Source organism: Gymnodraco acuticeps, unplaced genomic scaffold (genome assembly GCF_902827175.1).
Source record: "Gymnodraco acuticeps unplaced genomic scaffold, fGymAcu1.1, whole genome shotgun sequence".
Taxonomy (NCBI): domain Eukaryota; kingdom Metazoa; phylum Chordata; class Actinopteri; order Perciformes; family Bathydraconidae; genus Gymnodraco; species Gymnodraco acuticeps.
In genome coordinates this window covers 382,213-409,168 of record NW_022990397.1, presented here as the reverse complement: position 1 = coordinate 409,168, position 26,956 = coordinate 382,213, and the positions used below count along the sequence as shown (strand labels likewise).

General features: G+C 41.4%; 1 protein-coding gene and 1 non-coding gene across 2 annotated transcripts; both read left to right on the top strand.

Moving 5' to 3' along the window:
• Positions 1-9,372: 9,372 nt before the first annotated feature.
• trnai-aau lies at positions 9,373-9,446 on the top strand. The gene has a single exon. It is a non-coding gene; the product is annotated as a tRNA-Ile (tRNA).
• A 1,648-nt stretch (positions 9,447-11,094) lies between these two features.
• rps6kb1b (ribosomal protein S6 kinase b, polypeptide 1b) lies at positions 11,095-26,945 on the top strand. The gene is made up of 15 exons (XM_034224585.1): positions 11,095-11,268; positions 12,778-12,821; positions 12,920-13,040; positions 13,911-13,979; positions 21,073-21,220; positions 21,338-21,395; positions 21,964-22,064; positions 22,169-22,259; positions 22,417-22,507; positions 22,606-22,713; positions 22,802-22,864; positions 22,957-23,034; positions 23,710-23,817; positions 24,142-24,254; positions 25,807-26,945. The coding sequence occupies exons 1-15, from the start codon at positions 11,200-11,202 to the stop codon at positions 26,060-26,062; spliced, it is 1,518 nt and encodes a 505-aa protein (XP_034080476.1). The 5' UTR covers positions 11,095-11,199; the 3' UTR covers positions 26,063-26,945.
• Positions 26,946-26,956: the final 11 nt, after the last annotated feature.

The window sequence follows — 26,956 nt, the reverse complement described above, 5'->3', positions numbered from 1 at the left end:
CCCCATTGACTTCAATACATAATTTTTCCGAAATAAGGTCCCATGTGTCGGAAGTAAATGGGCGAGACTTCGCCTCTCTATTTCAAAATAAAAGCCCTGGTTGCCGCCCTTGAGTGTCGCACTGCGCATGCTCAGTGTAGTAGCCAGTTATGGGAGAAAGGTCCAGCTGCAGACTGCGGACTCTGAGGAAAATATTCGTTGTGGCCAAACGGCGGTACTACACTTCCGTATCAGTCACTGGGCCCGGAAATACTTTTCCCACTGTCTAATATAGAGAGGCGAAGTCCCTCCCCTTCTGGTGGGACTCATGGGACCTTATTTCGGAAAAAGTTTGTATTGAAGTCAATGGAGAGAGAAACATTATCTTTCGATCCCGTTTGAATTGTGCCACAAATTACACATATATGTCAATCTTAAATAATAATTTCCATGTCAAAAAAGTCAGTTTGTCGTAAAACTGTTGAAATATAAGACTATGAAAAATACGCAACTAGAAAGACTACACATCCCAGAGTTGCGTAAGTGATGTCATAACTGTCTAAGATAAGATAACTTTAACAAGATGCCAGTGTGCTTAGTACCAGGTTGTTATCATACCAGCAATGGGTCTTGCTCGTTCTTTCGCTTCCCGTTTGATGAAAGGACCAGGAGTGGCTGGATCAAGTTAGCTACTAAGCTAGTAGCTAGCACGTTAGGTAGCATTACAGCCTTGTCATTTGTATTAGCCTTAACATGAAGTAACATTAAGTAACCCAACATGTTAAACAGTAAGAGTAGTAGTCATATTTCGTGAACCCTTTGAAGAGTACTGTCACACCGGTGTGATCATTCTATAATACACAACTTAAGCCCGGGGGAGAAATGCTAACGCTACATTAGCATCTGCGATCTTTTCTACTTCACGCTATCTGCACAAATGGTTGACATTAAACATTGAAAAGACCAGGCAGTTCAGAGAGAAAGGAAGGCAGGCAGCTTTGCATGACATTCTTCTGGAACTTGCAAAAATATCTTTTAAATTGACAAACATCATATGTGTAATTCGTGGCACAATTCAAATGGGATCGAAAGATAATCTTTCTCTCTCCATTGACTTCAATGCATAACTTTTCAGAAATAAGGTCCCATGGAGCTCAACCGGAAGGGGAGGGACTTCGCCTCTATAGAGAGGCGAAGTCCCTCCCCTTCCGAAAGCCTCCATGGGACCCCGGAAGCGGAAAATTATACATTGAAGTCAATGGAGAGAGAAAGGTTATCTTTTGATCCCGTTTGAATTGTGCCACGAATGACACATATGATGTTTGTCAATTTAAAAGAACATTTTGCAAGTCAAAAAAATAAAAATGTGTCGTAAAACTGTGAAGTTACACATTTTTTCGTGTGAAACCGCTCAGTGAACTACAGGTCTCTCGTCTCGCACAATACGCGTCACCAACATAAAGATGGCCGTCACGTTAGCACATTTCACCACATTCTTTCAGAATGAGAATAAAAGTATTTTACGAGGTGAAAATCACTACAAGTCTGGGCACGTTGAGAGCTGTACCTATATGAAAGGGGAGTTAGTCGGTTCTGTAAGAGCCAGCATGCGGGACCGGCTTTACAAGGTTTCGGTGAGTAATATGAGTGCAATGTGTAACGTTAATGTCAGCTAACTAACATTAGCTAACAAGGTACAGTAACGTGTTTTGTTTTAACAACTAGTTTTCTCCTTAAGAACTTCGTGGTCTCTGTGTATGCTGTGGATAACATTAGTGTTCACAAGAACAAGGTACACTCCCGTGTTTTGTTTTAGTTGCTCTTCAGATTGAAGCGGCCAGTTTTATATCGACTATACTGTATGTGTGATCTCCTTTTTGTCGTTGTGTCATTTGAGTTTATTTGCTGTGTGTCGATTCAAGGATTTTGGTTATCTAGGCACAGCTGTGTGTGACTCCCTCTGGTACACCGGTATGTGTTTTCCTAATGTAGAGAGCATTGATTAATTAATAAACTACACACTGAGTCTAGATCCTGACCAAATCCTTTTTTATTGTTGATCAAATGTTTTAAAAAAATGTATTCATACACATTTAGAAAAATACAATGTACAATCATAACCAATACATCACAAATTACAAAAAATACAGAAAAAACAAACAATAACAACAGACAAGAGGACAAAACTATGGAAAAATAAACCCTCCCACCCCCAGATCCGGACCATCCTTGTATTATTGCTCATTCAATCTATTATAGCATGCTAACAAATGGTACTTACTTTATTTTTACAGATCTGCATGGGAGACGATGGCGCGATGCAGAGCGCTGTCTGTGATTGTGCACAGGAGATGTACAAATGCAGCCACGCTGCAGCATTGGCAATATTTTCCATGTGGCAGATCAGCTCCACAGATGTTGAGTGCCAGTGGAGGAAGCCTGGCACTTCCAAAGTAGTCCAGCCGGTGTCTCAACTTTACCAACAGCGAGAGGAGACATACAACCCACTGGCCAGAGACATCGCCAACTGTCAACTGGGGGGTTGTAAACGAGGCCGAAGGGGTGAAGGCTTTTGTGGAGGCATCAAGTGACAGTGTTCGAATCGAGTCTGGTCTCTTTGTGAGTGAGTCGGGTGTTTTGGGAGCATCACCCGATGGACTTGTGCAGCCATCTGCCCTGCTGGAGGTGAAGTGTCCACACAGCCAGAGGAACATGACCATCGCGGAGGCAGTCCAGTTACCATCCTTCTGTCTCCGTGAGGAGGGTGGGTCATATATTCTCAAGGAGAATCACCCATACTGGCACCAGGTCCAAGGGCAGCTGCACATCACAGACCGGAGTCTCTGCTACTTTGTTGTGTGGACCACGAAGGAGGCGATCATCATCCCCATCCCCAAAGACCCTGCATGGCATGGAAATCTCCTCCTCCTGGAACAATTCTACACCCAGCATATGCTCCCTGTGTTGGCCAGTAGAGGAGGACATTTCAATAAACATACTCTTAACACCCTCGGACTCTGCGTTGTGTTTCGTATGTGTGATGGGGTGTTATGCAGAGGGGAGGAAAACAGGACACAGCAGATTGGGATTGTGGTGGAGATGCTGAGCAGTTATTTAATTGTTGCATGTAATTATTATTATACTGTGTGCTTCTTAGTTATTCCATCTTTTGCTGTAACATGGATCTGTATGTAACTCTATATTTACTTGTTATCTACCACACTTCCTTCTACATCATACACCATCATTATACATGATGGTGTATATAGGATATATATATATTTGTATACATATCTGTAAATTGTATAATTTTATTTAAACGTCTTTTTGATCTCTCAAACTGAGTAAGATTGACAATAAAGTTGACTTTGAAAAATATATATATTCTTTATGAAAAGAGTTGACTGTTGTCAAATGAATCCAAATGAAACGTTGGACTGAACTACAACTACACCTTTAAATCTCTACGGACTGTTTTTCAGTGGGATGGCAAGTTCCTATCTTTAAACATTTATTAGTTTTTTCTCAGAACAGATTTGATTTTATGAAGTTAATTTAACTTTGCCGACCATGTAAGGTCATCATTAAAAGGTACAATCAATTTGTTTAGGGTTGACTAAAATAATGAAAAACATTCATTTGGATAATTTACTGACAGAATAATAAACTCAATGATGCTCTACTCACCTGTTCCCTTTTTATAAAGTGAAACAGTTGAAACGATAGATTTTAGTAAACTTAAAAACAACCTTCTCCAAAAGCTATCAAGGAATATACCGAATACTTGTTTTAGAACTTTATTACATATTTTTATATAAATAGTTTGAATGATCCATAATTGACAGAAGCTTGTGTTTACACTGACCTGTTACTCATATATTAATGTCTTTGTAACTTCAGTAAACCACTACCTCACTAATTTCTTTCATTCATCACGGTTCAGTAAACTAAGTGATACATGAAACAGTTTAATCATTATAATAACGTAGGATTGCAACTCTTTGAAAATGTAGGTGGCTCTTAAAAGAGCCGTTGTGTTTGGGTGTGCTGGTCTCAGGTCAGTCTAAGCCCTCTCTCCGCGGATGCGGCGGGCCAGCTGGATGTCCTTGGGCATGATGGTGACCCTCTTTGCTTGGTTCATCTTACTGGGGGGCAGCTACATGGATGTCGGTGCAGTCCACAATCATTGCGCAGTTGAAGGCAGAATGAATTTATTATTGACTCCGAATGAAGCACAACTTCATGTCATACAATACAATGACTTTATTTGTAATTGTGTAAAAAAATATGAGCATTGATTAGCAAGCAGGACCTGCAGGAACAGAGAATGGTGATGGAGCTGGGAAGAGAGAAGAATAAAGAAAACAGATCAACTTTATTATCGGATATTAAAAATTCAATTTCAAAACAAGTTGCCGCTCCTACAGTTTTCTAGTATGTAAAGATGATTTCACATGACCTATGCAACATATCACACTCAATACATGTGTGTCTCTGGGGGGTGCATTGTGCCTTTGATGTATATAAATAATATACCATAACCAAATACTATTACGTACAGTGGAAATCAGGTTGCCAGAGCAGGTCAATGTGCATGTTCCTCAACGTCTCAGCAGTTACAGGTGAGGTAAAGAAAATAAAAGAGAAAAAGGTCAGTAACAACACTTTAAAGTAACAACACTTTGAATAATGATCTCTTCTAACAATTTTCTCTCAATAAGCACACAACGACTGTCTTTCCAACAAACAGATTGTCATCACAATGAAACACGTCCAGAAGAATGACATGCAAAGCTCCATGCCTGCCTTCGACTCTCCCTGAACTGCTTCCTTAGCACCCGGTGGAGGGCGCAGTAGGCTTCAAAAGTTTCACGAAATACTTACCATCATGTTTGGTTACTGTTTAACATTTTGGTTTACTTCATGTAATAAAATAATAACTTCATGGTAAGGCTACTAAAAATGACAAGGCTAAGTAATGTAATGCTAACTAACGTGCTCGCTACTCGTCGCTACTAGCTAGGTAGCTAACTTGACTATGTTCCATGCACAACATGTATATTACCTATGATATTACCTGATATGTCTGATCCAGCGACTCCTGGTCCTTTCATCAGACGGGAATCGATAGAAGGAGCAAGTGGTATGATCACTTTTATGACTACAACCTGGTACAAAGCACACAGGCATCTTGTAAAAGTGAATTTATTTTTAGCGATCTATCATTTATTGGAGGGAATAAATCAGTTATGAGATCTTCTTCTTCTTCGCTTTAATTACGAGTCTTATTATAAATCACCGAGCATGCCTGTGACATCACTTACGCGACCCAGAATGGGATTTGGGATTTGTAGTCTTTGTAGTAGCGTATTTTTCATAGTATTATATTTCAGCAGTTTTACGACAAAATGTGACTTTTTTGACCTGGAAATGATTGTTTAAGATTGACAAACATCATATGTGTAGTTCGTGGCACAATTCAAACGGGATCAAAAGATACGTGTTCTCTCTCCATTGAATTCAATGTAAATTTTTCGCTTCCGGGGTCCCATGGTCCGGAAGTAGATGGGCGTGACTTCGCCTCTCGATAGGGCAAGAGACGTCTGTAATAGTTTGATACATTTTTTTAACTAAATAAACTACCCAGTATGAACATTTGTATAGCCCTTATTAAAAGCATTCGGTCCTAAAGTTGTAAAATGTGCTAATAACGTTATTCCGAGAGTTATTTTCCTCGGCATTATGAACGCGGATCTAACCCACAGGACCGCGCTGCCCCGTTCATGTGACGTGTTCAGTACTACATGAGTTTAACCTTTACCCATGGATGCACAATAAAAACAGATTATATGATTATATCAGGATTATATGAATACTTTCGTGACGTTTCGCTCTCTCAAAAATTAGGCCATTTTGTCTTCATGCGCCAATGAGCAACTGTCATAGAAATGAACGAGGCCCCGCCTCCCACGCTGTGGGGAACGCCTGCTATTCTGTGTTAGGGGCAGCGCCATATAGATAGATTATATGGCTCTGGTCAGAGCCATATAATAGAAGAGTTACGACAACGGAAGTCCAAAAACGGTTATCGGCACGTGGTTCATGTAGAAGAGGATCGTTCCCCGGAAGTTCATGGCGGGCAATGTGAATGCATTGATAACAGGAGATAGAACTACGATTTTTGGTAATTATTAGTGAATAAAGGTTTTGATTTGCAATATTTATACAACAAATCGATATGTGTATGTATTTACATCAATATCTTTTAAAAAATAAAATAGAATTTACTAATATTAAGTGATAATATTAGGATTAGTGTGAACAACTAGTTTACATGTTAGGCTAACAGTGCCTTGGTTAAAGAGCCTGTTGCTGTTTATTTATAGCTTTGAATTCTTTAAAACCAATATTATCTTCTTAAACTTGTATGATAGTCAGGAGCATCACTTTCTAATGTTTATTGATATATTTAGAGGGAGGGGATCTAAAGTAATGCTTTAAAATTCAGATTAGATTAATTTCTACCATTTTCTTAAATTCATGGTAGTTTCAGTAATCCCATGGTAATTGAGGACACAAGTTATCTAAATGACTAATGTCATCTTTATGGCTTTCAGAAAGGACAGGAGACCGACAGGTGACTATCAAAGGACTAGCAGCAGCAGCAGCAGCATGATGATGATGATGTTAAATGTGTTGTTTTAGGAACATCCATTGCAAATACATGGAATTCAATAAACATTGAATAGCATATCATGCAGTTTGTCTGTGCCTTTTCCTCCGTGTTGTCCTGGTTTGCTGTGCTGCCTCCTAGTCGCCACCTTGGTTTTGCTCAAATCGCTCTGAGAAAAAAGTACAAATGTACGGCTTCCCCACTGACACAGAGCGGAGGAAAAAATGGCTGGCTCAAGTCAGCAGGAGCAATTTCACAACCAACAGCAACAAAATATGTGATGTAATTATATACAAACACTGCATTTGCACTTTTTCACAAAACGAAACCACACCATTGGGAAAGCTTAATGTTTTGTTTAATACAAAAAAACAGGGAAAGGCTTGAAAAACACTGAGAGTTGAGACTCAGGGTGCAGGGTGAGGGTCTCAGTGCAGGTATTCAGGCTCCATTGAATCCCCCTCTGGTTCTTGTGCTGAAAGAGGGAGTAACAGACAGGAGAAAGGGTTATACACACCTATATAGCACACCTATTGGATGGGAAATTGCCTTGGGGAGATAAGGTGTGGTCTTTGTTCCCAACTGAAGTTATGGAACTTTATTATTTGTGAGTTTAACAAAGTATGACAAATGGCATCAGTAACAGATGTGATATGAATTTCTATAAAGTTGTCTCACATTCTTGGTCATATTTTATATACAGTATGTAATGAGTGTAACATGTCCAGTAAGTATAAAGTGTTTCCTAATACTGTGTATTCAACCACTATGGAATATGTATGTGGGCAGACAAGATTCAGACACAGTTGTTCTGTGTGTGAAGTAACCTCAAGTCACTCCGCAGGCACATTTTGATGCAGACCAGTTTGTCAAGACAAAAAAGGGCAAGACTAGGCTGAGAGCAGAGGCTATACCAACCATCTTCGTGCATCGCCCTGTGGTCAAAAAGAGAAGGGCCCCTGCACCACGATTCACCCCGGGACCTGTATCTACAAAGCCCATAGCTCATGATCACAGCTATAGTGTGAAAGGTGACACAGGTATAATAAGTATGAACTCTTAGTAACAAAAGTAATATTTCTTATTTTTAAGTGGTATAATATTTAAAATGTTCGAAAATGTACAGTGCCATGTCTTCTACTTACATTAGTCTCAAAGATTGAGGGAAGAAGGGATGAGGAGACAGAGAAAGGAAAGTGAGGGTGAAGAAAGAGAGGACATGGCTAGTGAGAAGAGACAGGGAGGGCGGACACCACCCACTCAGCCAGCAGCCAGTCAGCATACGAGGGAACCAGCAGCCAGTCAGCATACGAGGGAACCAGCAGCCAGTCAGCATACGAGGGAACCAGCAGCCAGTCAGCATACGAGGGAACCAGCAGCCAGTCAAACAGATCTATTAAAACAATTAAAGAGAAAATTAAAGAGCCAAGAAGGAATCACCAAAAAGCAAAGGCTGCACTAAGAAAAATCAGGAAGGAAAATGCAGCTCTCAAGACAACAATGAAAAGTAGGGACAAGAAATATAAGAAAATATTGCTCTTCCACCTGCCAGCACCCAGCTAACATCACTGCCCCTCCACCCGTAACATCACTGCCCCTCCACCTGCCAACATCACTGCCCTCCACCTGCCAGCACCCAGCCAGAGGAGCGCAAACAACAAAAACAAGCAAGGTGTCCCGTCATGTACCTGGAAGTTTGGGTTGGCAAAATGGAGTAAGAGAGGGACTTGAAAAACCTTGGTGGCTCTCTACTCATGTTGTTACAGTTGTCTTGGTTACAGCTCTCAAGTAGTTTTTTTTGCCATTTCCACATCTTTAGAAAATATGAAATAAAAAATTGAAGTGAAATCAACCTCTTCTCTGGAGAACAAACTTTGATTTCTCTGTCTTGTGAGTTTGCAGTCTTGCTCCTCCACCTGTAACATCACTGCCCCTCCACCTGCCATACAGTAGGTTACTAACAAGATTACTTATATAATACAGTGATATAATACATGTTTAGTATGCTTACTTATATAAAACAGTAGTATTAAACTTACCTTGTGTTTTCACTCTCACTTAAGTCCCTCTCCCTTTGCCATCAATCCAAAATCAGCTGAGCTGCAACATTATACAGACAGGTAATAATCAACATAATCACAAGGACACAATATGGCTCTGCTAAAAACACTCACTCTTACACGCACCAGTTATATTTATCTAATATTTAACTCCCTCCACCCCGCATACAATCCCTTTTAGAAGCCCCTCTTCTCTAATTCAACAACGTTGGACCAAATAGACATTAAGAGAACGGAATTTACAATTAAAAGGCTGTTTAACGTCTGTTGCTAACTTGCTTCGGTATCCTAGCTTAATCTGTTATCTGTAAACGTTCCCTAAATCTACTAATTTAGGGATAATCCACTGACATCCTTTAATACACATGTTAATTTGAATCAGATGTAGGCCTACTGATAATATCCGCAATATAAATCTTTAAACTTCTTCTTACCTTTAAAAGTCCGTCAAGAACGGTTATTATGCTGCAACTCTACAGCTCTGCTAGCCTTGGCGCTAACTTCCGGGGAACGATTGAGAGGCTCCACGATCCGCCATTGCTGTAAAAAAAGTGGTCCATTGGAGTGAACGGAGATGTCGTAACTCTTCTATTATATGGCTCTGGCTCTGGTTAGGGGTGTTGTCTGATTTTTTGACGTCACGTCCGCAAACCTGTTTAAGTCCGGTTAGCTCAGCTGGTTAGAGCGTGGTGCTAATAACGCCAAGGTCGCGGGTTCGATCCCCGTACTGGACATGAGTACTTTTTCCTCACACGCAAAGTTAATACGATTGACCAGAGTATCAAAACGGGGGGGAAAAGGGAATCAAATTAGTAAATAACTGCAAATAAGTGTCTATTTCAACACAGAATTATTTTACTGGTTAAACAAGTATTTTCCACAAATGAAAAATGACATTTACAATAGAAATAAATGCAAAAGAAATCATAAAGGAAATAAAACTACAAACCCAAATACAATAATAACTAAATGTATTGCTTGATACAGAAATGTATAAATGCTCACATAAATAATGAAATAAATAAATATTGAAATGCTGCAAAGTGGGAGCAATGTTTTTTTTTACATTTACTTTTAAAAGTCCATGTCCAAATTGCACATCTTGACAAGCAATGATTAAAACGAAAGCACACAGACATTAGTAATAAAAAGACAAATAAGTACACTACTGGCAGTAGTTTGAAGAACTAAGTTAGTGACATAAATAACACAGTATATTGAGACCTCATAAAAAAAACTCTCTGGAGTGTAGTGATGTATTGCGCCGAGGCTTGTCGAAGCTTTTTGTGAAGCATGTATCGAGGCTTGTATCGTTTTGGGCCAGTGACGTCATCGATGACAAACGAAGCCTCGCTGCCTGTCGATACCACGTGACTGCTTCAGGAAGCCATTCAGATCGGTTGAACCGTTGAACCGTTCTTATTATACATCCATGGTTGAACCACAACGCTCATAATACCCATGGATGTATTATACAAGAACCATATTACCCCTCCTGTACCCGGGCCCGGTGACAAGATGGAATCAAAAGAGCTCAGACCCTCACTAGAGGTCGGAACATGTCATAAGTATAAATAGATACAAGCATAAATAAATGTAGGAATAAAAACATCAATAAAAACATGAATAAATACAGGAATACATATCTTGCAGTGTTTTCAGGGAGCTTTAGTGTGTGTGCTGTGGCTCAGCTGGAAAACAGTTGACTCGTGACTGCAGGGTCCCTGGTTCAACGACTGAACAATACGTCTTTTTTGTTGTTTATAAAAGCTACAGCTAAATGAGATAATGTAGTTAATGAATGTATTCTTTGATATGGTTTAGCCTTTCTCAGGCTACAACATGGTTAAGTTTATGAATATTATTAAGGAATACAAATCCCTCTTTGCAATGTGTGCCTCCTTAGGCTTTTCAATCACAATCATTAAACTGGAATAAATACAATATTGTTAACATGAAAATATAATTTAATGTTCGTTGTTTAGAGTTATTCTAAGGCTTTACTCAATGGGAACTCGGTATGAGAGAGCACACTGTTGAGATGTCCAATCTGCCTGTTTTACACACTTTGACCAACAGGGGGTTTGTGTTCAAATGAAGCCCATGATGAAGCCTCATGAGATGAACCCTTTTGCGAACCAATTGGCTGGAAAGCTTCAAAGCTTCATAAGGCTTAATCTCGCCATCACTACTGGAGTGTTTCTTTAAATGTATGTTTTTAAATAGCAGTGATTATTGCACACTACAATTGGTTTTGTGCACAATATTGTAACAGTGTGTTAAAAAAATAACCCACATAAAATAAGAAACCTGTTCACCAGTTTCTCCCAGTCCTTCAAAATAAAAGCCCAGCTCACCGCCCCTCTCTTTGAGTGTCAAACTGCGCATGCTCAGTGTAGTAGCCGGTTATGGCGGCGGTGTGTGTTTGTCCATGAGGTGGGGAACGCCTGCAATTCTGTCACAGAGCGATCCGAGCGAAGCGCTGCCATGGCCGGAATGTTTGACATTGATCTGGACCAGCCGGAGGAAAATGTCTCCGACGATGAGGTTGAGGAGGTACTTTAATGGGGGATGTTGAGCGTGTCTGCGGGGACTTGTCACACAGAAACTCTTCACGCAGAGCAGCTAGCTAGCTGTAGATGTTAGCATGTAGCTGTTAGCATGCTAGCCGGCCAGCCACCGCAGGCCTGCTCCTGCAGCCGGGGCTCGGGCCTTTTCAACCCGACAGCGATCATGACAGAGCTGTCACTTTTTTTCTGATTTTATCATATTACATGTAAGGTCAGCTAGTGGTGAAATGCATGCATTGTTCAGGCTGTCCCGGGTCAGAAAGCATCGCTGTCAAGTTGGGAGTTGTGCAAACAGAGCCATACTTGGCCAAAGGTGCTGCAGTGATAAATGTGGCTCAGTGTGCAACAGTTTATTTTGGCAAGGCTGCAACAGAGTGGGACTGTGTGGACTTAAAGCTGCTGTGTTTCTGTTCACATTCAGTGTGAAATGCAGCAACACAGCACTACTGAAGAGTGCTTTCAACTGGAAATAAGTCAAAAACAATTGATCTAAATTATATTTATGAATTATAGTGTAAATACTGCTTTATGTATTATCATACAAGTACAGCAAACCCATCATCACTGGCTGTTATAGATTATAGACTTTGAATAGAAAACAGTTAACCCTCAACTGCACACACATATATACATTTACATTTCTTTATTCTTTAGGATAAAAAACGTTTACCTAATACACATACAGCACTGATTGGGCAACTATTACAACAGAGCAGCTCTTGTTTGTCAGATCAGTGTCTGAGATGAAACCTTTGTAAACGGGCAGACAATATGAATGTTGTACCATAGAATACAAGTTGGGAGGCAATTTTTAGATTATTTCCCTGATTTAAATCTGAAAATGAACTCTTCTTCTAACCGATCAGTGGTCTGGCCTATGAAGCGGTATCTTCTTCACCTTCTCATGTCTTCTCTTGGTTGGTTGACCAAAACCCCCAAAATGCTCCCTTTTGGAGTAAGAGTACAGTGTTGGGAAAACCAGCAAATCCTAAAAGAGGAGAAGCTGGAACATGAAGATTACCATTCAAATATGCTTGCTCAGTCATTATCCTCATTATAGCTATTGATTTGTAAAAGATGACATGTATTATGAATGGTTTATTATCATAGTATTGAACTCACAATGTCTTTTAAACACAAGAAAGAAATGGAAAATGTCCTTGAGGTCAAAAGCTCCTACAGAGTGGTCAAAATGTTTTACAGCAGTTAGCACTTATAAGAAAATGTTTCAGCAGCATAAAAGACATGGCATTGTACAATAACAATTAAAAGAAAGAAATAAACAAGAAAGTAGAAAATATACATGTTGTTGACTTTACAAATTAACAATAACAAGATATAAAGCAAGGTATTATATTAACATAAGTATGTGACGGATGGAATATTAAATATTAGACTGAATATAGTGAAGAGAAAAACTATGGAGCAGAGAATTATTATAAAACATAAAAGCTTAATGACTTGTGTTTATGATGTGTTTCCTATTTTCTTCCAGGTTGAAATCAGTGATATCATGGACCAGTGCACTGGATTTGAGTTGTGAGTACTCGAGTTAGCCTTCTGTGCTTGTGTTCACACATTATTATAATTTTTATTTTTGACAAGAGCACAATGCATTAAATCCTGTGTCTGTGCAGCAACATGGACGACTGTGAGAAGATCGAGATATCGGAGGACAACGTGAACCAGGGGACGGAGAACATCCGACCGGAGTGCTTCGAGCTGCTGAGGGTCCTGGGGAAAGGCGGATATGGAAAGGTACATGCAGTACTCGAGAGGGGCAAGCCTTAAGATGGCAGATGAGAAACTACACTTAAAGGTCCCATGTCATGGCCATTTCTACTGATCATAATTCCATTGTTGAGGTCGACTAGAATACATTTATATTGTGCAATTTTCCAAACTCACATTGGCTTCTCATACAGCATCTCTGTATAATATGTGTATTCACTCTCTGTCCTAAACGGCTTGTTGGAGCTCCTGCCCCCCCCTCCCTGTGAGCCCAGTGGCCGTCTGCAAGACAGCGAGACACAGCGAAACCCAGCCTGGGCACACACACACACACACACACACACACACACACACACACACACACACACACACACACACACACACACCACACACACACCCGCAGCCTGGCTGGGAGTTTGTGTGTGTGCCCAGGCTGAGTTCTGCGGTGTCTCGCCGACCCCACACCAGTGAGCCAGCTCACAGTGTCCCACTCCTAGCAGCAGCGAGCCTCGCAACGTCCCGCCGAGTGTGTGTGTGAGGAAGTCCGCGGATTGGTCCAAACGTAACGGCTCCGCGGACGTAACGTCACTATACCCGAAATACATCACTATACCCAAGAAGTAAACAATGGAAAAAGATAAATCTCCTTCGAGGCGTTCTGGGGCAGCACAGACAGGTCTTTTCTGTGTTAGAGTTTTACTCGCTACAGGGTGTACTTTGAGGGTTTGTGACTCTGCAGACCGTTTACATGCAGAAAAAGCTACATAACAACAAGGGGACGGGTAATAGCCAGAAAAGCATGACATGGGACCTTTAACACACACACCTCTACTGTTCCACACTTTGCCTTCTTCCCCTCTAATGATTGCTTTAAACATCACTTCCTCTTTTATGCAGGTTTTTCAAGTCCGAAAAGTCGTCGGAGCTGCATCGGGCAAAATATTTGCCATGAAAGTTTTAAAAAAGGTATTTTTTTCAGCTTAAATCACTTCCCAGTGTGTGTCCTGTCAAACGTAATTGCATGCTTGTTTTTCTACAAATAAACATTATGGTGCAAATGATGGCCGCCCTTGAATGGTGGAGGGGTTTAGATTTCACTGCTTGCTGGGTGGTTGCCATGTAGCGCTGCTGCAGCATTGGCACTTTAAACACTCTGCCTGATACTCACACTGCTGATGAATGACCCCGGTGACCCGCTGAACACGTGCCAGATTTCAACAAGGCGTTTTTGAATTGCACCACTTTGATAAAGGCCTTTAGCTTCAGGGGCAGAGTTCGTGAGAGGAAGAAGTAATTAAGACATAGGAGTAAATGCACTTTAACTATCATCTACAGAGGAAATCATCAGGGCTTTTCCAGGTTTCCTGCAGGTAGACAGTGACACATCAATGGTGTCAGACAGTGAAACGAAACACACTCCAGCAGCTGAACATAAACCATGTTCAACAATTAGAATAACATAGTTTAGCTGTTACCTACAATCTGGCATTCATCCTCTTTTCTCATTTCGAGATTTATGTATTTGTATGCATGGTCCTTGTTCAATAAAGTATAATAATAATAATAAATACAAGATCAAAATGTGTCTAAGATCACCTACCAATCAAATGTTATAATAATAATAATGTATTTAAATAACAAACAAGATACTTTTAGCTACAACACCAGGATGTAGGATGTAACATCTATTACTGCTGTTATTGCACCTCAAAATGAAACAATACGCATATGAATTGTAACATTTATGCTGAGGTAAAATATATGTGCAGTCTTAATGAGCAAAACTAGCCTGACGTGTCATTATGGTTTTGAATGCACATTGAAACTATTAACTGAGAAAAACTGCTAAATGATATATCTCAATCAATATACTTTACTCCTAAATGATCATTTGACTCCTTGCTCTGTGTGAGGTTGATACACATTTATACAACATAGCTATTAGTTGCCAATAGTGAGTAAAGCAGTAATTGGATGACATTTAGTTACTACTGACCATTTTTGATAGTCTACTAATTAAATAAAAGCCCAGTTTGAAAGTGAGAAGGGGATTAGAATTCAGATCAGTCATCCATAATTAACAAAGAAATGAATTGTTTGTATTGAACAGGTTATTTAACGGTGGAATAAAACTATTTTAAACTATTGGAAAGCACGGAAAATGTGTGTGCATCAAGATTAACCATTAAGATGAAATAAACATGAAGTCATGAACACTAACCCAGACATTAGTTGTCTAACTTGAACCTAAGGCACCTGTCAACCCGCACTCTGCTGTTCCTCAGCGCCGCTCCCCCTCCCTCCCGCTGAAATTATGAATGAAAAGCGTATAGTAATCATAGATAACACGGCAGGGTCCGTGACAGTTTGTTTTCATCTGATTTTCAAATAAATTTTGGTTTTTAGAATATTAAACTTCAACTTTTAAGCTTGTAACGGCATAATTACAAGCGGCAACTTAACGTCACAGCGGGCATAACAACAGCCGGTGTTTCTTGTGAGTGTTTCCCCGGGACACAAACACAACACACACAAACGTGTCACAGATTATTTTTGCGGTATTTGGCTGCCGAACGAAATCATGTACGCAGCTCGCGACGTAACTAGGAGTCTAGTGGACGGTATCAGTAGGCTACTACAAGTAATACAAAAATAAAATGTATATATATATTTTAATTAATTACGTTGTTTATAAATTAATCTGCGGCCCCCGGGCTGCCATTTGTCCATCCCTGGTTTAAGTCATGGATGTTTAAAGTTTAACTTCTTCATATTTGTCTAATATTATAGTTTACTTTTCATTCAGGAAGTATGACGCTGCGCTGTCAGTACGCTTGTCCCTGTTTGTGATTGGTCAAATGTTGCTAACTCCACCCCTTTCACGTGAACGTGCTAATAGCCGGACAGAGAAACCCTGGGTTGATTTACCAAGTTGATAACCAGAGTCGTAGGACCGCTTAGCGAGATCTCATTTGTTAGGGTTAGTTAAGCCAGATAACTCAAACATATCCAGGTTCTGTTGAAGTAGTACAGGGCACAGGAGACACTGATGGTGCTCAGTCTATAGCAGGGGTGCCCAACCGGTCGATCGCCAGATGTGTCTAAAAATAGAACAACAATATTCTGTTTTATCGTTAACGTCCTATAACATAATCTTCCTTTGCTAGAATAATGCATTTGAACGCATCAAAGCTTTGTGATTGGCCGGCGTGACCCCATGTGTCGGGGCGTGGCTGGTGGGCAGTGGGCAGTGCACTATTTCGCTAACGTTGTCCGTGTCAACAGGAGTGACAGTCCGCACACACACAAGACCGCAATTATGGCAGAAGCAAAAAAGCCCAAAATATATAATGTTCACTCCGAGTGGGAGGATGATTATTTTTGCATCTATTCCAATTCAAAGTCCATCTGTCTCATCTGCAATGCGAGCGTGGCTTTATCGGAGAAGGGTAATTTAGGAGCGGCATTTCAAAACCGTGCACAAACGCTACGAGACGGAATTCCCTCCTAATTCTGCCCTACGCTCCAAAAGGGGAGGGGCCTGAAAGGACAGCTAAATGCACAGCAGTCCATTTCCACCAGGCCCAACAACAAGAGCAAGGCTGCTACCATAGCATCTTATCGTGTCAGTCACGTTCTTGAGAAACACATGAAGTCTTTCAAAGACGGCGAAGTTGTGAAAGAAGCTTTCCTGGAGGCTGCCGACGCGCTTTTGGGGGACAGTAAAAAACAGTAGCATTTCAACAGGTTTTTGATATAATAAAAACTCAAGTTAGATACCGTTATTAATCAGCTGTAAGTTTTAGTTTGTTTGAACTTATTCATTATAATTATTGTACAAAATGGTATAAGAATTCAAACTTAAATTGATTATAGTCTATTATCAATTCAGGTTAAGAAACTAGTGTTGCTTGCATCCTATTTTAAAGGCATTTATTTTTATAATCTACTAAAATGCAACAAAAAAAGGGTTTGATTCTATTAATTTTGTCTTTTTTATTGCACTGTTGCAGCAGATTCCTGTGTAGCTTCAGATCTGAGTTGTCTTATTAGTAAGCCTAATTTATACTTTTGTAGCAACACTATTTTTATATAATGGCAAAGAAAGGGTTCAGAGTCTTTTCTTTTTTCCTGTGTCATATGTGGCAGCACTGTTCAATGTTTCTTGAAAACATTACCCACTGTAGTGACGTGTGAATAAACTCTAACTCTGTATCAACAACACTGTTGTGTAACTTCAGTTAAATACTTGTATGTGTGTAGATTAGAAAGAGGTAAGATAAAGGATCTGCAGTATTTTACGAGGTATTAATCGTACAAAGGTCAGTTTTATACAAGTAGAAGTGTGTATTTACCTGGTAGTAGGCTGTCAGTAATGGCTACGCACGTCTATTTGGACTGGTAGATCTCGGCAGACTGGCAACTTTAAAAGTAGCTCTCGGTTCATAACAGGTTGGGCACCCCTGGTCTATAGACATCATTATTCTCCAGAGAATTTTAAAGCTTAAGGCGAGACACCCCAGGTGAATAGGGTCATTTTTTTAACTTAAAGGTATCAGCTAGAAATGTCTCCAGTTCATTACTTACAATAAGGCAATTGTTTTTTGTATTACAAGTTTTCTGAAATAGCATGTTTAAATATGCAAATTACCCATTATCTCATTAAATATGCACATATGTTAACACATTTCAGGAATCGAAATCTGAACTTTGGATAAAGCCAGGTTCAAAATTCTTGTTTCATTTTGTAGTCATATTAGTATCTAAGGCTTTTACAGAAGGGATATTGGATATCTCTTTTTATCACTCCATAAATCAGAAAATACTGTCAACAGCCCTAAAATATCAATTTTCGCCATGTTTTTAGGTATACAATGTTGTATAATTCAGGCTATGAATGACATATGAACAAACCCTTCTGTAAAAGCCTTCATAATATTGATAGGAATATAACTGGAAGGTTTGGTGTCTCTACGTGTTACTGAAGTTGAAATTTCGAACTCAGAGTTGGAGAAAAAACTCATTTTGAGAAAACGACCTTTAAAGATTGCAGTGAGGCGCTAGCTAAACCCTCCTGTTCTTTGGATGACAGCTTGCGCCTCGACGCACTCCGTGAAGGTATTTCATGTTCGGGGTCATTTGTCTTTTGTATAACCTTGCTTCGTGCAAGTGACAATTGTTGTCGTCTTCTCTGTGAACGTTTTTTTTTGCCGTTCTTTTGCCATTTTGAGATTTCAATTTCTAGCGGAAAGCTAACCAGGAAGTGTTTTAGCACCCCACGTGACGCATCTGAACGAATCACGTTGTCAGAAATTTACACCAGCAAATGAGATTTCGTTTCTTGGTTTAAGACCCCTTTGTGCTTTCACGATTGGTTGCTGATACAAAGGAAATGACCATATTTGGATCCGATGAGATTGTGCAGGAGAGACACAGCTTTCCAACGATATCTCTGTTGACATGGTGCACACAGCGGTCGCGGTACTTTATGTTACGTTAGAATGCTAACCTTTGGTGAATTTAGGATAAATCTACAGACACAAATAGACAAACTATAGTAAAATAAACACTTAAATGTGTATTTTGTACGTTTTCCTTCCAAAAGCCTGAAAGAAAACATGTTATAGAATCAAAAGAGCACAACATCTCAAAATTGACCAGTACTTGAAAAACGATGTTTTTGCCTGCCGTGTCTCGCCTTAAGTGGGTAATAAATATGCACTGCGTCATTTTCAGAGCTAAAGAACTAGAAGAAACACTTAAAAAGATGCAATAGCCACGTTCACACCGCATACTTTGCAGTACTTAGTGCCGGCACTTATTATTGAGTACCAATCGCGTTCACACCGGAGTACTTTTCCCTGAGGGAAGATTACGCAAAGGAGCCGCTGACGTCACTTCGTCTTCTTCTGCTTTGGGTTTACTGGCAGGCTGCAAACAACTTCACGGCGTATACTGCCGCCCGAATTCCCCACCAGAAGTCCCCGGAGTTGTGGACTGGCTAGGGACTCCCAGCAGCTTCTACTGAAGCCTTCCGAGTAAATCGCCAGAACGCCAACACCTCCTCATCTCCACCGCTCCCATGTTTTTTTTTGTGTTGCCATAAGTTAGTCTCCCTGCGTTGGTGCGCTAATGCTAATAATGCTAATGCCACAAATACAATGGCGGCTTCACAAAACTTTTCCCGAGTTTTACGGGGCGTGGTTTGTAATTCGCCCGGCCAATCAGAACTGGGGCACTTTTTCCCCCCAGGATAGTACCACCTCTAGCAGGCACTAAAAATGGGGGTAAAAGTTCCCGGCACTAAGTACTCTTTTTGGTGTGAACGCAACATAAGGGGTACTAACGGAACTAAAGGCAGCTACACACCAACCTGAGACCAAAGAATGCGTACCGTAGGCGTCCCGACTTTTACGTCCGCTACGTCGCCTGCGTCGGCTACGCCGCCCGCCTACGCCGCCCGCCTATGAACACAACGCAAATACTTCAGTCGACGAGTGGCAATAACTGTTCTTACCAGCAGGCAGCGGTAGTGTGTATTCGTCATTCAAAAGAGGCAGCAGCCAATCAGAGTGGTTTCTTTGGCCGATGTGCTGTAAAGCAACAACGGTGCGGGACACACCATCCTGAGTAGGGCGCCGCGAATGCCTGACGGCCTCTGACTCCCAAAATCGGGTAGGTGTGTCAGGGCCTTTAAGGGGAAAAGTACTTTGCCTTAATTAATTAAATTTAATCAGAATGAAATAAGAGATACAGTACTGTATCTCAGGGACATTGTTCAAGGGTTCATTCTCAGTCTCTCAGTCTACACAACACACACATGAGAGTGAAACTGAGAGCATTTCTTGGTTTAACTTTATTCAACCCAAAGCGGATGTTTTCCTTAACGAGGCGCTTGGTGCCTGAAACGCCTCCATTGGACTCCTTTGATTACTTCCAGAACATAATCACATCACTATGTAATACTCGCGCTTCTATTGGCTAGCACTCCAACACATCGTACATGATAGGCTAAGGGGCGGGACATCTCTAAGCGGTTGACCAATCACAACAGAGCCGGCCAGCTAACCAATCAGAGCAGACTGGGCTCTGGTTTCAGACAGAGGGTGAAAAGAAGTGCTGCAGCACAGACAGTATGAGAGAAATAAAGAGCCTTTTGAACATTAAAGCATGGAGACGTGTCCCAGTAGAGACACTAAAGACTAATATGAACCTGAGAATGAGCCCCTTTAACCTACAAACTAGTTTTTGTGCACGAACATAAAGTACATTTTATTCTTAAATTAATCAAACAGCAACCTTTTTGTTTGTCACCTAATTGGCAGCCTCTCAGATGTTTTTATATGTCGTTGCATCACTTTCTTTCTATTAGTCATCCAGGACAAACAAGGAAGTGACTCATAAGGCAGTGGGTGTTTCTCAATCTCGAGTAAAGTTGCTCCAGACTACGTCATCGAGTGCCGCCGAAGTACTGTTCCAATGTCCAGTATACTTAGAATTCTACCGAGCCCGGCGTACTTCGTTTGGAGAAATTTCAAGGCTGCACGTGTAGACTCCGCGGTCTTAAAATCCCCACAATGCTTTGCGCACGGACCAATTTCCCCAAATCTGTGGCGGAAAATGTAAGGCGGGGCCTCTCATATGACGCACACCTGCACACTTGCTAGCCTGTTCCACTCTTTGTTTTCCGAATGCCAGGAAGAATTCTTGCCTCGCTTCTGAAGCAAGTGACGCGGAAGACATGTGCTACCAAGCAAGCAAGCGTACTCGAGATTGAGAAACACCCCGTGATACACAACCTGTTGACGGGAACATGTTGTTGTCTGGAGTTTTTCCACATCTTTGTTTTGCATCAAAACATACCCAGTGTTTCAAGGCAGGCAAGCACACACAGGCAAGCACACAAGGCAATTGAGAGTACTTTACAGAAAAAACATAAAAAGCATTAAGATATCCTGCGACTGGAAGACATTAAACATTTACTTTTCAAAACAGTCATTAAGAAGCGAAGAGACTAAATAACAATCAAATAAGCTAATATGTGGATCTTGTCCTCCAGGCTATGATTGTTCGCAACGCCAAGGACACGGCCCACACCAAGGCAGAGAGGAACATCCTGGAGGAGGTGAAGCACCCCTTCATCGTGGATCTCATCTATGCCTTCCAGACGGGGGGGAAGCTGTACCTCATCCTGGAGTACCTGAGTGGTTAGTACCAGACATGCACATACACACCACGTGTCAGCAGTGACTGTGAGGGTCAGCTGCACACCCTGACCTTTAGAGAGGGTGTGTGTTTCATTAACAGTATAAATATGTGTTCAGGAGGAGAACTGTTCATGCAGCTGGAGAGGGAGGGCATCTTCATGGAGGACACAGCCTGGTGAGTGTTGGTAGTTTAATATCAGACTATAACTATGTCATCATGAGAAATAATCCTCTATTGTGTTTGGTGTATGTTAAAGAGGTATTATTATGCCTTTTTCCACTGCCTGAAACGCCTCCATTGGACTCCTTTGTTTACTTCAGGAACATAGTGACATCACTTTGTAAAATTCGTGCTTCTATTGGCTATCGCTCCAACACATCATACGTGATAGACTTAGGGGTGGGAGATCTCTAAGTGGTTGACCAATCACAACAGCCGGCCAGCTAACCAATCAGAGCAGACTGGGCTCTGGTTTCAGACAGAGGGTCAAACATATGATAATATAAAATTCGGCCTTCATATCTAAACAAAACTGAGTTTGGAAACAATAATTAGATTTTTTTTTGTGGCTAAATATTACATTCACAAACAATTGTTGTTTTTCAAAATGTCTCCTGTATTTATTGAATTATTTAATATCATGGTATATAGATATCAAACAGCTGAAACTCATTTAAAGATCTATTTATCATGTTTTTTTGATCAGCGATATCAAACGTGTTTTCTTTGTCTCCCTCTGTAGCTTCTACCTGGCAGAGATCTCCATGGCGATGGGTCACCTGCACCAGAAGGGCATCATCTACAGAGACCTGAAGCCTGAGAACATCATGCTCAACAACCAGGGTGTGTGAGAAAATACAGATATTCCTGGGATTTGCCACATGTTGATTATTTGCCACAAATAATTCTGAATAATTGTATCTGATTGTGTTTGTTTTTTCTTCCAGGTCATGTAAAGCTGACCGACTTCGGGCTGTGTAAAGAGTCCATTCACGACGGCACAGTCACACACACGTTCTGCGGCACCATCGAATACATGTGAGCGGCGCTCTCTCATTTCCCTTCTCACATCCATGCTTTCAGGCACCCGCATACACATATACTTCCTTGCTCACTTGTACACTTCCTTTCCTCTTATCATGCTCACTGTTGACTCATTCATTAATCAATAAGAACTGCTCTGTGATCGCTGCAGGGCCCCGGAGATCCTGATGAGAAGCGGACACAACAGAGCGGTGGACTGGTGGAGCCTCGGCGCTCTGATGTACGACATGCTCACAGGAGCGGTCAGTGCATCTTCTACAACATTAACAGATGATTTCATCCCTCTCTGTCATTATCTGGGAGTGTTGGAGTAACCCCTTCCTCTCTCTTTCCCCTGCAGCCTCCCTTCACGGGTGAAAACCGGAAAAAGACCATCGACAAGATCCTGAAGTGTAAGCTCAGCCTCCCGCCCTACCTCACACAAGAAGCCAGAGATCTCCTGAAGCGGGTACTTCCTGTTTGTTTAACGCCTATCCTGAGTGTGTAGCTGTTGTTGTGTAAGCATTATTTTTGACCTTTGACTCGTGGTTGCACAGTTGTTGAAGAGAAACGCCTCATCGCGGCTGGGAGCGGGCGCAGGAGACGCCACAGAAGTGCAGGTAAGAACCCAGAGACCCTTAGAGATCTGTAGTTGTATTAATGGCAGCTCAGAATGTTTAATGCCCCTCTCTGTGTCTCTGCTGTCCCGCAGGCTCATCCCTTCTTCAGACACATTAACTGGGAGGATCTGCTGGCTCGGAAAGTGGAGCCTCCCTTCAAACCTTTCCTGGTGAGTATCGGGTCACAAGGAATCCTGAATCGTCTGACATTCGAGAATGTTAGATGCAGAAATCAGATCTCTGTGAACTCTCCTCTAATGCTTCTCAAGTAGTTGGAGTTTTTCTTCTTGATGGATTTTAAATCCAGCCCAGATTAAACTACCTGTTTCAGAAATCGAAACCAAGGTCTTCTCTTGTTTCCGACTGTCACGTTGTTAGTTGGAATATCTACTCATAACTAAAGTGTAGAAGAAGTGTTTGTACAGGTGCAGGAAATACTTGAAATGTAATGTGACGTTTTCAAGGTTTGAAAAGTGATTGTTATGCAAGAAGACACATTTTGAAATAGGATGTTGCTTTTAATGTGTTCACCCTTTTTGAAGAATGATTTCTCAAACCTATTTTGGTTGGTTAAAGCACAATACCATCTTATATAATGTGAGGAAGAACTGAAGAAATCTATATGAGTGGTAAGGGCCTGCAAACGCTTCAAAATATACTTCACACTGAGCCTGAGTTTAACTCTGGAACAGGTGAAGGAAGCCTGTTTATGTGAAGTCCAATTTAAAGAGGCCCTTTTATGCTTTTGGAGGTTTCCCCTCTCCTGTCGAGTCCTGGTCTGCAAAGGTTAAAATCCCATCCTCTTACCACACCTCCTCACCTGTGTTCGTCTTCTGTCCTTGCAGCAATCAGCTGAAGACGTGAGTCAGTTCGACTCCAAGTTCACCAGTCAGACTCCGGTGGACAGCCCGGACGACTCCACCCTCAGCGAGAGCGCAAACCAAGCCTTCCTGGTAATCCTCCGACTACATTCTTCTTTGTTTGTCTCTTGATCACAGTGAGAACGTTTCTAACATTATACTAAATGTCAAACAAGACGCCACAAGTGTGTACAGTAAACAGGTTGTTCTTTGAAAAGGCTTGTCGTTAGGCAGCGTCTTGCTCACAAGTTAATTGCTCTTGCTCATGTATTAGATTCTGGCAGGGCATCACAGAGCAGCATACATCATAAGAATTAAAAGCAGTCTTCTGGAGTTGATATCAGATGTTAAAGTCGATGCATGTCTTTCTGTGTGAGGTGTAACTGTGTGTGTCTCTGGTCTCTTTTGTTTCTGCAGGGCTTCACATACGTCGCTCCGTCAGTCCTGGATAACATCAAAGAAAGGTTTTCATTTGAGCCAAAAGTCCGCTCACCCCGACGGATCGTGGGCAGCCCGAGAACTCCTCTCAGGTACGTCTGTGTGTCTGCTGGGAAAAAATGACTTCATTGGTAAACCCCATATCACCACAGGGGACATTTCATCTTTTACATGGTTCATGGCATATTAATGAATCATGAACATTTCATTGTACATGTTGTCATGTCATTAATATTTCTGAACATATTGTTGAGTCTTTATCATGCAGACTAATAGATCAAATGCAGTTCTCCTTCAATCTCTCATTTGCTGAGTCTGGTTCTTAAATAAAAATAGTTTAGCAATATCTCTTAAAGTGGCACGATGATGCTCATTTTAAGGTTCATATTTGTATTTAGTACCTCTACTGCAGTGCTTCTCAAAGTATGGTCCGCGGACCACTGGTGGTCCGTGAGCGCCCCCTAGTGGTCCGTGAGTATATTGGTAACATTTCACATTTTAAATAAACAAGTTAATTGAAGTTTTCCGCACTCTCATGGGAATATCTCTGCAATGTAGTGAGGTTAAGTTTCACTTTCGATTGCATGATATAGCCCAGAGCAACACCTTCGTCACACATGTTACCACCTGTTTGTACAATTTTCAGGCGATTTGTAATCTGTTCTAGAAAAACGATGTGTTTGTGGTATTTGTGGAGTTAGGTGGTCCGCGAGTGTTTTTTTATTGGTTAAGTGGTCCTTGGTATGAAAAAGTTTGAGAAACACTGCTCTTCTGGGACATGTCTCCATGCTTTAATGTTCAAAAAGCTCTTTGTTTGTCTCATACTGCCTGTGCTGCAGCTCCTCTTTTCACCCTCTGTCTGAAACCAGAGCCCAGTCTGCTCTGATTGGTTAGCTGGCCGGCTCTGTTGTGATACATGCACGAAAACCGATAGACATACTACAGGAGAGGGAAACCCCCAAAAAGTAGAAAAAAGGGCCTCTTTAAAAAGATGCTACTGCATTAGCTTTATAATGCCAGCCTTATCCAAGTCCTTCAATCAGGGTGTCAGCGGGGTCTTAAAAAGTATCAAAAGTTGATAAATCAATTTAGCGAAAATTAAGGCTATTAAAGGGCATTTTCCAAGGTATTACATTTTGTAGCTTGTTTTCAATAAGTATATAAATGGTCCAAAGAGGTTGTATTCTACAGTCTGCCTGAATGTAATCATGGCGTAGGTGTGTAGTGTGATTCTGTGTCGTTTATTTATGGCATCCCGTTGGATTTGACGTCATCTGAACAGGACATCGCACGCTCACTGCTTGATAGCGCGCGAAGCTCCGTTTACGCCGGTTGTTAAACAACATGGTTATGGGGAAATGCAAGTTTGCGTCCAAATGGTTGGAAGATAAGGAGGAAGGACAATCAATACTGTATATAGTCAATGTGAGGTAAAGTGTGTCGCCAATGTAACCGGTTAGAACTCTAAATGGAGATGAGGTCTTAAAATGTATGGAAAGGGTCTTAAAAAAGGTCTTACCTTTGACTTCAGGATTCCTGCATACACCCTGTACATACAGAAGAGAGGACTTGTGTGGGCCTTCAATCTTTGACGTTGGCTCCATGTTGACCTCCAATGACCTCTGTCTCTCCTTTTCCTCTCAGCCCGGTGAAGTGCTCTGGGGTGGAGTGCTGGGCCCGAAGCCCCCTCCTCACCGGCAGTGGTCCGAGTGTCATGCAGTCCCCTCAGGACCAGGCCATGGAGCTGTCCACCCCGGAGCAGATGGACGTGACCTCCAACTCCGAGGCCTCGGCCCCCCTCCCCATCCGCCAGCCCACGGGGGTCCACCTGGGTCAGATGAAGCAGCAGGCCTACCCCGTGGTGGCTAAACGCCCCGACCATCTACGTATGAACCTATGACCCGCCGCGCCTCTTTAGGAGAGTTTATTGGTGACTCTTTTTTTTTCCTTCTTCATTTGTTGATATTTTTTAAAGCAAAAAAACACATGGATGCTAGAGACAAATACAATCCAAATACACACACTCCATATACTGTCACAGCGGGGCGTGTGTGCGTGGGTCTTCTCACCCTCTGACCTGGACTCGTAGGACTGGAAACTCTTGAGGAAATAAATCCAAGGCGATAATAAATCAAAGTATGCAAGCAATTTCCTCCTAAGTCTTTACTAGACCACGTCCAAAGTGCTATTTAAATGAATGCCGGTGAGGGATCTGCTTCCATCGGGAGACGTTGACACTTCTTATTCTTCTTAGACAAAATGCTTCCTGGCTCTCAATAAAATGATATGATTTCTTAAGAAATAAAATAAAAGATCAAAGAGTCATTATGAGCGGCGGACAAATAAAAGGTTCCGGTTGTTGATGAATATAGCTTTATGTCTTACAATGTTTCACAAAAAGGATGCATTAACAGTGCTATACATCAGAGAGCCTAAATTAAACGTTTTATTCAGCGTTGGTGTTGTGGAGGATTTATTTTAATGTGGGAATACTTCAGTAATCTGCTACACTGGGATGTATCAGCAGAATAAAGTCAGCCTGATAACCCAAAGCTGATCTCGGTGCTGCTTCCCGCGACAATCATCGGACCCCCGACTGACCCCAGGAAAGACGCAGGCCGCGGCTCCAGTTGATCTGGACGCTGAGCAGCAGTTATCGGGTTCAATGCTCCAAACACTCGGGGTATAATACACAGCCTGTTCCATCAGCGTTCACTTGTTTAGGAGGGACATTTTGGAAATCCCAAAAAGCAAGTACAATTATAATAAAATGTAAAAAAATTCAGAATGGATC